The sequence below is a fragment of the Leptopilina heterotoma genome, unplaced genomic scaffold (genome assembly GCF_015476425.1).
Source record: "Leptopilina heterotoma isolate Lh14 unplaced genomic scaffold, ASM1547642v1 Lhet_114, whole genome shotgun sequence".
In the NCBI taxonomy this organism is placed as follows: Eukaryota; Metazoa; Arthropoda; class Insecta; order Hymenoptera; family Figitidae; genus Leptopilina; species Leptopilina heterotoma.
In genome coordinates, this window is record NW_025110833.1 from 4,920,494 (window position 1) to 4,936,728 (window position 16,235).

The 16,235-nt window shown below is 24.0% G+C and overlaps 1 protein-coding gene across 2 annotated transcripts; it reads right to left on the bottom strand.

The window, feature by feature from the left end:
• Positions 1-923: 923 nt before the first annotated feature.
• On the bottom strand, positions 924-15,828 carry LOC122508558 (cyclin G). Of its 2 annotated transcripts, none has more exons than XM_043621993.1 (6): positions 15,676-15,828; positions 10,047-10,288; positions 6,855-7,271; positions 6,216-6,467; positions 4,283-4,491; positions 924-4,176 (listed from the first exon to the last, which is right to left on the bottom strand). In XM_043621993.1, the coding sequence occupies exons 2-6, from the start codon at positions 10,206-10,208 to the stop codon at positions 4,131-4,133; spliced, it is 1,086 nt and encodes a 361-aa protein (XP_043477928.1). In that variant the 5' UTR covers positions 10,209-10,288; positions 15,676-15,828; the 3' UTR covers positions 924-4,130. The 2 variants fall into 2 exon arrangements, with proteins under 2 accessions (XP_043477928.1, XP_043477934.1); XM_043621999.1 differs by lacking the exon at positions 15,676-15,828 and adding an exon at positions 13,889-14,587.
• Positions 15,829-16,235: the final 407 nt, after the last annotated feature.

Below are 16,235 nucleotides of genomic sequence, written 5' to 3' on the forward strand. Positions count from 1 at the left end.
TAATATCATTAATATTTAAGTAGAATTATCAAAAAAATGCCTTAATGTTCAATATTAAACTTTAAATTAATTCTCATTAAATTTGCAAAGTGTTCATTTACTTACAGGTAAACAAAAATTATTAATAACTAGTTATAATAAGTATTTAACAATTATACTTCTTTTATAATTATAATAATTATTTTCTACAAGTTTTAATATTTTAATCCTAAAATTATTTTAAAAAATCGATATAAAATTATTTTTATTTCTAGCGAAAATTGCTAGTAATTATTTGTGAAATTTTCTTACTTTTATTATTAGTGGAATTTTCTACTGACTGTTATTAATTTTTATAATTTTTTTTCTCTTGTAATGTATTTGAAATTGTTTTTCTCTCGTTTAAAGAAACATTGTAACGAACATTTAGAATATTAAGATTGCTTAATATTTTTTTGCAAGAAGACTGCGAAAATTCGATTTAAGGCATTTTTGTTTATTGAAATCTACGATTAGATTTTTATTACTTATTTAAATACTTTATGTATTCGAAAAAAGGGACAAAATGTGTTTTTTATGGTTAATTTATAAATTATTAAAATTATAAACACATTAACCTTTTTTTATATAAATATTATAATTAAGTTAAATTTAATTTAACGTGCGCCAATGCGTAGAGGAATGTGATAGAATTTTTTTTTCGGATAGTTATTTAACTGTAATATGTTAATCTTGCCAGTGAAGTAAAAGTATCTCAACACTGCGAGAACTCTTCAACATTGCTCAATAAAGAATTTTTGTAAATAACAAATGATTATAATTATTATTAATATTATAAATAATTATAACTATTATTACTACTATTATTATTATTAGTATAAAATATTTTTACTGTAAATTATTTACATAAACAGGAATTAATAGGGTAAAAAATAAAGAAACAGTTTTTTTTAATGAAATTTTCTATGCAGTTTTTTAATTAATTCATTGTTTACGAACAAAATTGAGGTGTACATCAAAATGATAAATAACACATTAAATTCGATGATTGAATTCATTTTTTTTTATATAACATTTTGAATGTGTAGAATAGTCGCAAACAATATTTTACTGTGCCAAGTACGCAACATATTGTGAGACAAAATTCAGGGTATTTTAACGAAATATTAGAAAAAATTACATTGTCAAAAAAGAAGAAAAATGGAAAATAACAAATTTTCTTTTTGAATTATAAAGGAAAAAGAAACAAAAATTATTAATTTAACAAGAAAAATTGTACAAAGAAAGAAATTTTCCAGTTTTTTCCTTTTTTTTGTAACAAACAATAAATTATTGACAATATTTCAAAAGTGCACCCTGACTTAAGCAATGTTACTTTGAGAAAGAATAAATATTGTGCACTGCTAAAAAAAACATCTTTCACAATTCATTAAAGATGTTTCATTTTAATTCTTTATATTACCATTCATTTTTTTTTCTTTATATATATATTACTAATGAACTTTTTTTTACATTTAATTCTCAATAATGAACTTTGATAATTCGTTTATTTTGACAATTTTCAATATTAAACTTTGAAAATGTTTTTTTTTTCTTAAAATTCTGTCAATTCTCTTTTCTAATATATTTATTATTAATTATTATTTATTAGAATTATTGAACTCGATTGATTTTCAATATGAATAAAAAGTTCACATTTCGCAAAAAATGTCATTGGAATCGCAGATTTTCCACTCGCGCACACATCCAGTCAAACACGAGACAAGTGTGTAATTTGACTTTTGAGTCGTAGGGAAAATGTTAGTGAAAGCTTTTTTTTTTAAAAAAAAAGGATAGAGAGAAACAGAAGTTAAAAAGTCGAAGCATTAAAAAAGCAAGGAAACAAATTTTTTTACACTTGTGAGACTAGCGCAAACTGGCTACTGGAATTTCAATACTCTCCCTTATTGCTTTCCTCGACCATCAATATTTTGATCTGTTTTTCTTTTATAGGGAAGAAAAAAATAAATATACAAAAATAAATGTCAATTTTGGAAAATAAAATTTCAAAAATTTACCAGATCGAAATAATGATAATTTCTTTTTTTTTTGTCGAGACCTAGGGAAAAACCTTAGTTTTCTTTGGAAAATAAATAAATAATTTAAAAGGATTTGTATAATAAAATTAATTTGTACAGAAACTTCCTATTTTTCATTTGGAAATAACGGAAACTAAGGTTCGTATGGTCTCGAAATTTATACAATTAATTATAATTCAATTAAGTGAGGAATATTATCCTCTTGTTCTAAGTATTTCTTTTTTAAATATATAAATGCACGAGGTTGCCACAAATCTTCATGCTTGTCCGTTTTTTTTAATCAAAAGAAAACAATTAATTTATAATTTTATCTCATTGACCGGTATGGTTAAATACATTTTTACAATTTCTGTCTACTGTCGTATCAAATGTTTTTTTTTATAAGAAATTGTTAACTACATATCATTTGTAAAATTAATTATTACGGCCATGTGGTTTTTTTTCAGGACTATTATACCACTTTGTACATTGTCAGTTAAATTAAAATGGAAAATTACAGATAAATTCTCCAAAGCATACTTCTTTTTTTTTTCTTTCAAACATTTTTTTTTTTCAATAATCTTGATTGTCGCAGAAGCTTCGTAAACAACCGCTGCCATTTTATCACGAAAATAAAATTTTCGAACACTTTTTCTTTTTACGAAAATTTTCGTTTAGAAAAAAAATTTCCACTTGAAAGAATTTTACATTTTTTTTTGTTCATTTGAACGAAAAGTGGAAAAATTGAATGCCATTTATGTATTGAATACAAGAAAAATGATAATTATGCTCTCAGCATTTTTTTTTTTAAATTAAACTCATACGTTAAAGAAGCGGTGAATCGCTTTTATTGTTCTCTCATGCACACAATAATCTCTTACTGGAAAAAGTAAGGAAAATTTTTTCAATTAAACACTCATGCAAATTGACGACAAATTTGTATCGTAATTCTTCTTCTTTTAAAATAACTTTCTTTCGGTCTAATTAAAGCTAATAAATATTTTTCTTTTTTCTTGTCATCTTGAATTTTGCAAAAATTTCATTTACCTCCTTCCAAAAGTAATAACCAAAACGCAAAATTATATTTAACACCTTAAAAATAAGAATTTGACTTATGACTCATAAAAATTATCTCCACAATTCTTATATAATAAGATTTCTTTTTTTTTTATATTTCTCAACATTCTCTTCAAATTTTTTTTTTTATATTTCTCTACGTCTTTGAAATGTTTTTTTTTCGTTTCTAACAAAAATCAACTATTTTTCCCCACTTGAATATTTGTTTCCTTCAAAATGATTCGAAATTCATTTTTTTCCTTGAAAAACACAGGGAAAAAAATAGATGATTCTAATTAGAAAACTGTTTGGTCGACTAAATCTATGAAATTTTTTTTTTTATATACTTTTATTCTTATATAGTTTTTTTTTGTTTGCATTTAGTGCAATTAGTAAATATATTTTTATATTATATATATGTAGATAGAATATACCTAAATAGTTTAACAGTGGAATTTTTTTTGTGTTAGCAACCACTGAAGAAACTGTATCACATTCATTTCAATGTTTCTAGAAAAAATGATTTTATCGTGAACCAATTAGTTTCCACACTCACAGCACGTATTTGTTTACAATATTTATAATTTAGAGACGAAAAAAAAAACAAAAAAAAAAGAAACAATTAAGGCTTGCACAAGACTTTCGAGTTGCCTTAAAGCTTTTCACATATTTTCTTTCTTGGAAAAAGCGTCTAAGAACATTAATTATTATTATTATTATTATTATTATAAAAGGGCGCACAGTGAATGTGTAAGCCAAGGCAGAGATGAATGAGATTCAGGAGTAAAGACTAAAAAATCACGCCACTTCAAATCAAAATCATTAACATCTAAGCAGGCCACTTTACATATTTTTTTTTCTTTTTTTTTCTTGAAGCCCTGTTGCACATTTAACATCGTAGTATTCTTCGTACCTTGGAAACTCCAATATTTTTGTCCTTTTTTTTTGTTTTAATTAGTTATCTAATTTTTTTTGTTGTGGAGACGTGTAATAACGATAAACTACATGAAAAAAATTATTTGATGAAATTACTTACATCTAGCGTCTTTTGTTTCCATGGCGACGAGAGAATTTCCGATTTTTTCTGTGGAAAAAAAAATGTCATTAATTATTTGAGTTTTTTTTGAATTGATTATGAATAAAAGAATAAATTAATATTAATATAGGAAAAATGAGAAAAAGAATGGTACCTAATTCTACTGGGCGAAGGAACAGGAGCATGTTCGGCAATAACTGGCAATACTGATGTAAATTTGTCAGTGGGTCTCAGAAGACGAGCTGTTCTTGATGACAATTTCCAAATCAGCCTCTGTCTATGTGGAGTTTGTTCCTGCGCATTATATTTGCTGAGTATTGCACCGACCGCATCGTGAGTCGAAAAGAAACTATCGTCCGAGATCTGTGAAAAAAGTAGAATGAGAATAATGACTAAAATAATTATAAGGGTTTAATTATTATAATTTGATTTCAATTTTAAATACAAATTGAAAAAAACGTAATTATGGAACAATTTATGAAATTATTACTATTAAGTAAGAATTCTTAAATCTTAATTAAATTTAATATTTCAATATTAATTAACAATATTTATAGTTTAAATTTGTAGTTAATATTTATAACTCCTATTTATAATTAATATTGAAATTTCACTAGCAAAATTTAAACGCGAAACACGGTGTTTCATTTATAATCCGAATTTCAAAATTTTTTATTTTCAAATATCAATTTCAATATTGTTGAATGACTTGAGATTAAACATTTTTAAAAAATCAATATTATTAGTTACTTAATTATTATTTGTTTTCTAAAATATTAATAACATTCTTTGAAACAATTCACTTATTTTCAAGAAATGTAATAAAATTCTTCATCAGAATTCAATTATTGTTATAAATAACAAAGTGCATCGCAAGAATTAAATTGTTTTCATAAATAATACAATTCTTCGCATGAATTTAATTATTTTCAATACAATTCAAATAAAATTCCTTGTAAAAATTTAACTATTTTTAATACAATTTTTACTAAATTCCTCAAATAAATGTAATTTTTTCGAAACAATATAAATTAATTTCAAAAATAATTTTAATTAAAATCTTGCCAGGAATATAATTACTTTCATACATAATAAAATTCTTAGAAAGAATTCAATTATTTTCAAAAATTTTAATGAAATTTTTCGTAAGAATTCAATTATTTTCATAAATAATACAATTCTTCAGAGGAATCTAATTATTTTCAATACAATTGAAATAAAATTCCTCGAAAGAATTAAATTATTTTGACAATTTTTTTTATTAAAATCTTAGCAAGAATTAAATTATTTTCAAATATTTTAATGAAATTTTTCAGTAAGAATTTAATTACTATATTCGTAAATAATACAATTCTTCGCAGAAATTTAATAACTTTCAATACAATTCAAATGAAATTTCTCGAAAGAATTCAATTATTTTTAATACAATTTTTACTAAACTCCTCGAAACAATTCAATTATTTTGAAAAATTTTAATTAAAATCTTGTCAAAAATTCAGTTATTTTCATAAATACTAAAACTTTTTTTTAGGAAGAATTTAATTATTTTCAAAAATTTTAATTAAATTCCACAAAAGAATTCATTTTTTTTAATTTTAATAAAACTGTTTGCATAAAAGTAAGTATTTTAAAAAAATTTTCATAAAATTTCTTCGAAAGAATTCAATTATTTTCAATACTTATATTTAATTACTCCAAAGAATTTAATTATTTTCAATACATTTTCAATTTTTTCCAACATTCTAAATATTTTCAATACAATTTTAATAAGATTTCCCGAAAGAATTTAATTATTTTCAATAAAATTTTAATAAGATTTCCCGAAAGCATTGAATTATTTTCATAAGTTACAAAAATCTTCAGATAGCAATTATAGTATATAAAATTATAAATAAATAATATTTATTGTTAATATTTGTAATTAATATTTAGAGTTAATATTTGAAATTGACATTAATAATTAATAATACTTCAATATTAATTCAATCTTTAATATTCTTAAAATAAGAATTTAGAAAAAAAATAATTCTTTACTAAGAAAATTTTGAGAATTTTATGCGGGGCAAAAAAATGGAAAGCAAATCAACCTTGCAAATTTTTTGTAAATCAGCAGCGAAATCGACCAATCTAAGCATCTCGTGAGCAGGTGTTGGCGGTATTGTCACAGAAGATGGCCCCGCAATGGAGCAAAGCATTGTGGCGTCAGCATTTGAATCCAGACGATTAACAGCAGCATCCAAATACGTGCAAAGCAACACCAACGCTATCTCCGATGGTCTCAAATTCGCGCAGTTACCATTGCAAACAATCATCTCCAATCTCAGAAGCAACTCCGATTCCTGCAAACAATAAAGATTTAAAAAATTGTCCCAACAAACAAAAAATACTTTCTGATCACATCGTCTTTAAAGTTTACGTGCAGGATTTCCTTTTTGATCACAGAAAGTATTTTTTTTATGTTCCTAAAGTTTCGAACGTTCAAATGAACGACGATATTTTTATTTCTTTTTTTAATTTGAATTTCATTTTATAAATATTGTTTTCTATAATTAAAAAATCATTTTTAACTAAATAAATAATCAATTACAATATTTTTCCATTTCTGTGTAATACTTTTAAAAATATTGGAGCAGAAAAAGTATTTCGTTCATTTAAACATTCAAAACTTGAGGAAATTTTTTTTTTCTGAAGTGTTGAAAATGTAAGAGAAAAAAATGAATAATTACCGAAACAACGCTCGCGTAGAGTTCACCAAGACCCAATTGTGATGCAACAGTGTGAAACATAACGTTGAATAGACGAAGAAATGAAAGGGCTGTGATGGGTTGAGTGCCAGGTGCCCATTCTAATTTATTTCTAATAACGTCTGACATGCGTTTCAAATCACCGCCAGTGCATTTACACTGTGAAATCGAAACTAAATGATCGGCATCAAGTGACTGAGCCATTTGGACGGCGGCTATGTGAAATGATGATACACTGATGCAGGCCATGTGCTTTGGTCTGGCCTTCATTTTTGTAAGGAATCGATCAATTAAATTGATGGCGATGAAAAATACGTCAGATGGAAGATCGTACCACACTTTTAGGCATCTAAGTACGTGGGCCGATCCATCACGTGCACCCATTGTGATTTCATCATTCTGGAAAATAAAAGAAAGAGATTATTGTTCGATTCACTATTATGCTCTTCTTCTTATTCTTATAATGCAATTTTCTTCATAAATCTTCTTAATTGAGCGCTCCAATGCAACAACTCGTTCGACGCTCGAAAATTTTTTCGAGCGTCGAACGAGTTGTTGCATTGGAGCGCTCAATTAAAAAGATTTTTTTAACTAATTTATTGAATTTTATAAATATTTATAAATTTATATTATTATACTTTTACTTATTTAGCTTCTAATTTCCTTTTTACTTTTCTTACTTTATTTCTATTTTATTTACTTTTATTTTATTTCTATACTTTATATTCATTTTTTATTTCAACTTTAAATTACTTTAATTTTTTTTTAATTTCAATTTAAAAATATGTATGAAAATTTGTCTTCCTATAATAGTTTTCAATATTTAATCTAAATGAATTGTTCAATTTAAACAAATATTAATTGAAATAATATTTCAATCCACACATATTTCAGTTAATGATAAGCAAAATTAAAGATAAATTTTAATTATTATTCAGTTCACAGAATTTACAAATTTTTTATTTTCAAACGCACCATTTCAAATTAAAAATGTAGAAAAAAATTGAATAAGATTAATTCCAAAAGCAAAAAATTAATTGAAAATGTAGAAAAAATTGAAAAAAGTAGAAAAATTGCGAAAGAAGAAAAACTGAAAAAGAAGAAAAATTCCAAAGAGAAAAACTGAAACAGAAGAAAAAATTGAAAAGGAACAAAATTTCCTAAGGGAATAAGCTGGAAAAGTATAGTAAAAATTGAAAATGAATAAAAATTCCAAAACAAAAAAACTGGAAAACTGGTAAAAATTGAAAATTAGAAAAAATTATGAAAGAAGAAAAAATTTCAAAAGAAAAAAATTGGAAAAATAGAAAAAATTGTGAAAGAAGCAAAAATTCTAAAGGAAAAACATTGGAAAAACTGAAATTTATTTTTAAATCAATTTTTATTAGAAAATTCTACTGAAATTCAATTATTTAAATACAAAAATAAATAATTTATTGAATAATTAAATGTGTTTGAAAATTCAATTCACATAAAGAATTTTAAGAACAAATTTTTAAATAATTGAATTCTTTCGATGAATTTTAATAAAAAATTTAAGAAATTTATAAAAAATTTGTAAATAATTGAATTTTTGTGAAATTTTTACTATTTTATGAAAATAATTAAAGGTTTGCGTAGAATTTTATTATTATTCGTAAATTCTTCAATTAAATATATATTATAAAATAAAAACTTCAAATAATTTCAAAAAAATCCGCAATTAAACTTTCTTAAAAAAAATTAATTCCACAGAATTGTTAGTTAAAATATGAAAAATTAAGAATTTCAAAAACTTTAATTTGAAACTTTTTCAAAATTCAATTATTTCTAAAAATCCGCGTTTTATTGCTTTTAATTCAATTATTATCAATATTATTATTATTCAATTATTATCTAAAATTTTAAATGAAATCCATTTTTAAATAAATTTTTATTAAAAAATTCTACTAGAATTGAATTATTAAAAAAACTAATTTTTTGAATAATTGCATGTTTCTTAAAATTAAATTCTCATAAAGAATTTTATCAATAAATTTCTAAATAATTGAATTCTTTTGACGAATTTTAATAAAAAATTTTAAGAAACTTATAAAAAATTTGTAAATAATTGAATTTTTGTGAAATTTTTACTATTTTATGAAAATAATTAAAGGTTTGCGTAGAATTTTATTAAATTTTTTTAATTAAAAATTAAAAATTAAATTAAATTAAAAATCATTGAATTCAACAAAAATTGTTGAAAATAATTGAAATTTTGACAAGAATTCTATGAAATTTTTTTAAAATAATTGAATTTCGGAGAAGAATTTTATTATTTACGAAAATAATTGAATCCCTGTACAAATTTTATTATTTATGACAATAATTTAATGATTGCGAAGAAATTTATGAAAAAATTTGTAAATAATTGAATTCCTGTGAAATTTTTACTATTTTATGAAAATAATTAAAGGTTTGCGTAGAATTTTATTAAATTTTTATAATTAAAAATTAAAAATTAAATTAAATTAAATTAAAAATCAATGAATTGAGGAAAATTTTTTAAAATAATTGAAATTTTAACAAGAATTCTATGCAATTTTTTTAAAATAATTGAATTTAGGAGAGAAATTTTATTATTTATGAAAAAATTGAAATTTTGATGAGAATTGAAAAAAAATTTTGAATATAATTGAATTTTTGGGAAGAATTTTATTACTTTTGAAAATAATTGAATTTCTGCAATCATTTGTAAATTTCTCTAAACCTTTTTTCAAAAAAACTGACTTTTACGAACTTCAAGCAAATTTACGGACCTTTACAGGATTTACGGACCTAGTTTCAGTCCTGATAGAAAAAAAAATTGAAAAAGAAGAAAAATTCCAAAAGAAAAAGCTGGAAAAGTAGTAAAAATTGAAAAAGAAGAAAAAATTTGAAAAAAATACGTCGGTGAAGTTTGCAACGTTTATGATCAACGATTGAAAGGAAAAAATTATTTTTTTACCCAAATGAATAAAATTTTTTGTTTACAAATATTTCTTTTTGTAAATTATTATTCAAAAAACTAACCAAAATATTTTCTATAGAAAAATGAATTAAAATTTGTTTAAAAAAATATTATTCCTTTGAAATCGTTGATTAAAAACGTTGTAAACTTCACCAACGTAAAAAAATGATAAATCTGAAGAAAAATAAAATAAAAATATTTCTCACCTGAGTGGATATTGGTAATTGAAGATTGGGCTGGTATTTGACCTCTAGCACAAGAGCTTCTTGGAGTTGCTCCAGGAGAGGTTGGATTGCATCCGGTACAGGCAAGCCCGATGCGTCCATTCCTGCAATGTGTGACGGACGTTGACTACGGAAAAACGTCATAACCAAAGTGGTTTATCACAAGTCTCTAGTCCAGGTGACCAGTCACACTACAAGAATGGCCCAGCTGGCTGGCCTGGTATCTGCAACAATCAAAAACAAAGAGGGGAAAAATTAATAAATTTCACATTTTTCTAAAGCATACGTATACAATAATTAAATCCTATTTTTACTGGTATTTAAATTTTATTACACACTGGAATTAAGTATTATTTTTACTTTCCAATAGTCAACAAACGTGCGCAATAAAATCAAGGACAATAAATAGATTTGTTGTCCTTGTGCTTTTTTTTCTCTCTCCTTACATCAGTCGTCATCTGCTGTCATTAATTCTATAGCAAAGTCGAGAATTTTTTTTTTTTTTTACAAACCGATGACAAGAAAATGATAAAAAGCAAGAATTTTCATCAAATCAGTTTATCTTGTTTTGAATTTTAAGAAATTGATTTATTTTTCTTTATTTACTGTTTTAGTGAATAAATAAATAGTAATTTGTTATTTTGGTAAATTAATTATTAGTAATTTATTAACTATTTTCTTAAAAAAATTGTTTGATAATTTGTTGACTATTTTAGAAAATAAATTTTCAGTATTTAATTTACTAAATTTTAATTAATAGTAAATAAATTGAATGTCAATAAAATTTGTTTGTAAAAAGTTTTGAATCTGAATAAAAATAGTTTCGATTTTTAAAATGATTTTCGAGAATGAAAATAGAGTGATACAAGTGGAGTACGAAAATACATGTTGAGCAAGAGGTCTGTTTTCTTTTTTTGTTATTTTAAACAATGGACAATGACCGCGCATTCAAGCCAAATCATTATCGATAAGCATTCTGAATACAAACAGAACATTAAATGTGAATATAATTGTATTTTATTTGAATTAAAAACATCGTAGTTCCGCTTTTATAATATTACTTTTTTTGTTCATAAATATTAAATTTTCAAAGTAGGACAATAAATTTTAAATCGTAATTTTTAAATTACCATTTTGGAATGCATTTGTAAAATAAATATAAAGAAGGAAAAAAATAGGAAATCAAAAAAATAAATAAATAATTAGAATATAATTATGGTTAAAATTAAAATTCAGAACTATCAATTGGTATTAAAATACTGAATAGAAGATTTTTAAATCAAGGTAACGTTTCGAAACGTGAATGTTTTTTTTCTCATGGAAATGATCCATTTTGTGTCAAGAGATATTTTTAACAAATAAATATTGGAAAACCGATCGTTAAGTTGGTTTTTAAACAACTATTTTTACATTTTTTTTTTCGAAAATCATATTTCAAAATATTCTTAGGGGAACGATTAATTATAATCGTATACGATTTTCGACAGTTAATTAATTGATGATTAAAAAATAAATGAAAATTAATACCAACAATCAATAAAAATGTCAACAAATGATAATAAAAATAACAATCAATAAAAAATTACGATAAATAATAATAAATAATATAAATAAACGATAAATAATAAAAACATAAGAATAAATAACAATCATTAATAACAATAATAAATAATAATTAATTATAATCACTCAAGAATAAATAAGCAATAAAAAATAAATACTCAATAAAGAATAAATAATAATTTAAACAATAATAAATAATGACTTTTTAATTGTACCTTAATTCACATTTTTTAAAATTATAATCTACTTTTCAAAAAATAATTTAAAATACTTATATTTCAAGATTTTTACCGGTGGAATATAAAAAAAGAATTTTTAAACTAATATCAAAGAAACTAATAACTATGATGAGTTTTCATTTTACGTTTGAACCATTAGGTTTCATCAAATTAAGACCGAGAATCATTATTAACGCTCGAGTGTGTCCATATACGAATAAATAAGAATAGGCTTTCACAAAGATTTCTTTTTCCACTTTCAAGTTTTCTTTTCAAGAAAAAAAAATAACTCTTGTTATAACTTTTTCCAATAGTCGACTCATAATTTAAAAAAAAATAACAACAATGTTTTATTGATAAGGCAAAAACGATAAGAAAAATAGGTGTAGAATAAACTTAATTTTATACATCCTATCTGGAAAAAAATTGAAGGCAAAATAAATCATTGAGATAATAAATTCTTGTTTCTTTTTTGTAAATAAATAAATAAATTCTTTTGGACTCTAACTTTCAATTGCGTTGAAAAATTAATTACTTTTGTTAATTATTATTTATTTATTGTGAAGTATTATTTTTAATTATTACTATTTACTTTTAATTATTATTAAATATTATTTATTTATTTAACATTGTTCATATGCTTTAGGCATTTGAACTTTATTTTAATTTAGGCTTCGAAACGTGAAAATATTATTTTATTAAAATTAAATATTACAATTGTTTATAATTATTAATTTTATTCTTTATTATCATATGGAGAAAAATTTTAAATATAATAATAAAAAATAATAATAATTACAATCAGAGTAATAACAAAATAATAAGAGTAATAATAATAATACTAATAACAATAATAATTTCTCGATACAAATTTTTAGTAAAAGAAATTCGTATTTTTTTATATTCTCTTTTTTTAAAAAATAAATTATACACTCTTATAAATCAAATATAGTTTTTATAAAAAAAAAATAAACAAGAACTAAAACCCCGAGATTTAGTTGCATCAAAATCTATTTTTATTCCCAAGTTGGCCTTGACTGGAAATTAAATCCAACAAATTATTCCTCACCTTGTTATCTATTTAAATTTTCATTTAACCCAATATTTTCTACTGAACTATTTTCTTTTTCGTTGTTGAAATAGATTTTTTGGAAAATCGAAAAAGGACTAAAAAATGAATTTCAAAATTTAATAAAGAAAAATTCATCCAACAAAATGAATAGAGAATGACTAGAGAGAAAAACTAAAGGTCAGGTATAATTTTTACCGCCAAAAATGTAGCACCAGCTGCATTTTTATGGTATCTATCGATTAAATATATTCTTAGGGGATATATTTTAAGGGAAACGAAACATCTGTGATGGTAAAAGTTTTTTCAAGGCAAAAAGAGACAAGAGACTTCTAGTCCCATGTGTTTGAAATTTTAATATTTTAACCGTTATTTTTATGAAAAATAATTGAAAAATTGGAAATATATAATTTTACGCGCATTGAGTCACGTATTTCGTATATAATATTTTTCAATGCCTTCATCTTTGACGTCATCTCGACAAGTTAAAACTTGTTGAATCTTGCCTTGACGAATTTTTTGGGGAAAGTTGTTATTGAATCATTATTTCACCATTACTGAAAAATACATAATGGAAGTAAGAAAAATGTATTAGTTCTTTTTTCGTGGAAATATAACTAATTGTATTCTAAACAACTAATTGTCTTCTAAACAACTAATTGTTATATCGTTATTGCTAAATTTACCAAAAGTTATTTGAAAAATAAATTTTTTTTATAAAATATAAAGAATTAATTTTTTAAAATAATAGCGATTTTGGAGTATTTTCTAGAATTTTCGCTAATAAAGAAACAGTTGAAACAAAGAAAGTTTGTTCTTTTTAGTTATCTTACTTTCATATGGTTTTTATCAATATTTCGTCATTGAATGAATAAAAGGAACGATTTAAACTTAACCTTGAATTTTGCAAATTAACGATTGAGTAAAATTTTTTTTTTTTGGAATAATTTTTATAAAGAATGTTTCTTACTTACGAGTTAATTATTTGTGGTGTAAGTAGAGGATAGTTAATATCACAGTTATTTGTTGATTTGTACTTTATCTCGTCGAACAAAGGGTTTTGTAAAGCGTCAGCGAGGCTGATGCAACTGTCAAAAAATCACCTCTTCTCTAAACTCGAAATGCTTTTCAAGGCACGAGAAAAATAATTGACCAGACACACAATTTTTTTTTGTTTCTAAATACTACTCAGACTTATATGTTGCATTGTTGTAAATCTCTTGTTAATTATCAATTTTTATTAATAGGAATGTGTAGGTGAATTCTTTTTAATGAAATATTTCGACTGGAAAATTTTCATTTTTAAGTATCACTTTCCTATTATATCCTGAGTATATATGGTTATAATAATTTATTAAAAATCCTACTAGGTTTTTGTTTTTTTGCTATGGATTCTGCTGTTATCCTTGAAGGGAAGAATGCTTTCCCTAACAGAAATACTCTCATGACTAAAACTTCCAAGTGCTGGAACGCACTACAAAATTTGCTCCATTTTTTTTTCCTTTCGTCAAAACACAATTTTCAAATTCAATAGAATTTCGCGAAGAAAATTTAAACACTTCACTTTTTGTTTTACGTAATTAATGAAAAGCAAAATGTCCTAAGAACCGTTTACCAGCGTTAATTTCATCTGACTTGGTTGATAATCGGTCACGAACGTTGAAACTTCGGAGCTGCTTCAAACATAAGTTCCACTTCCATTTCTGACGAACATTCACGAAATTCTACGGTTCTATCCGAAGTTCGTTGCTATGTTCTTTCAACCCTAACGCTGATGTTTACATGTCAAAAATATTCCCTTTCTTTCGACGTTATTGTCAAAAAAAAATAATGCGTCATATGTCATTGTTTCTTCTTTTGTTTGTTCAAAAGAAAGCAAGTATCTTTTTTAATCTGAAAAATATTTCAAAATCTGATGTTGATTGTGATTATAAAAGTAGACTAAAACAACAAATGATAAATTTCTGATAAATCCCGGTTTTATCATTGTTCGAAGGTTCCAAATTTTACAGCCTCTGGAAAATTAGAGTTACACCTCTAATTTAAAAAAAAATCAAAACACGAGAAATAATGTCTCAAAAAATTAAATAACAAAAGAGAAACGCAATTTCACAATTTCCCTGAAGGATTTGTCGAAAATATTAACGAACATCTTCAATCTCAACTTTCACTTCTTTTTGACGTTCTTGGTAAAGAAAAAAATGCAATTTTCCAAAAAAAAAACCTTGAATTTGTAAAGATACAGTCATCGGACTCGTAATTTCGTAATAACATTGGGAAATCCAATTGTAGAAATTAGAAAAGGGACAATAGGACAAATCTTTTCTTTCTGAAGAGTTGACATTTTTAAATTGACCTAATAAAAAGAGTTTACGATCACTTCCTTACTATATTTAAATTAATAAAATTAATAAAATTAATTAACAGCGTAGGCAGTATATGTATAATGATATAAATGTCATGGGAACTAATGAAATGTCAAACTAGAGTAAAGTAAAAAAAATTTTGTCTACATAACCAATTGATAAAAAATTAGAAAATACGAATTAAAAAACAAGTATTGTAAAAATTTCTCCAATTTCACACTGTGAAAAAAATGATATTTTTATCAAAAATTCTTTTTGATAACAGAGCACAACAAAGAGCCGAGTATCGACAAAAACAATAATGGCTAGGTTGTTGTTTTCTTTTGCTCTCTTTACAACTAAGTAACAACGATTATCTAATCGAATTTAATAAGGATTTATGAAAAAACACTTACCCGGATGCTTCCAGATCACTTTCGCCCTCAAATTTCACCCAATTTTGTACTAATTTTGATTATTTTTGATAGAAAATATACAAGGAGATGAGTCCTGTTTGACAGTTATTCACACAACAAGCAATGGCGTCACATACAGCTGATCATTGGGTCGGCCGTAGAACGCCTTGTCATGTTACGCACTTTTACGAAGAAAAAAGTAGTTCTTCGTAAAATGTGCGAAAGTATGTGATAACGAATTAATGATAAGTTTCCAAATATTTTAACTGGAATAAATTATTGCCGTAATTAATTACATTACGAAATTAATAACAATTCCAGTTGAAAATAGAAAAATAAATGTTTTGTAAACATTGACATTTTAGAATTCATTTATCGATTTTTCAACTCTCTGAAGTTGGCACATCAAAGTTCCAAATTTATAAAATCCAATTTCTACTAGAAAAATCAAACACAGCTGTACAAATATGTTGGCAACAATGCTGACTGACGCCACTGCAGCGCTGGCTGTCACCAGGGTTGGGCGCGTAAAATACCTCAGGTAAATTACATGGATTTTT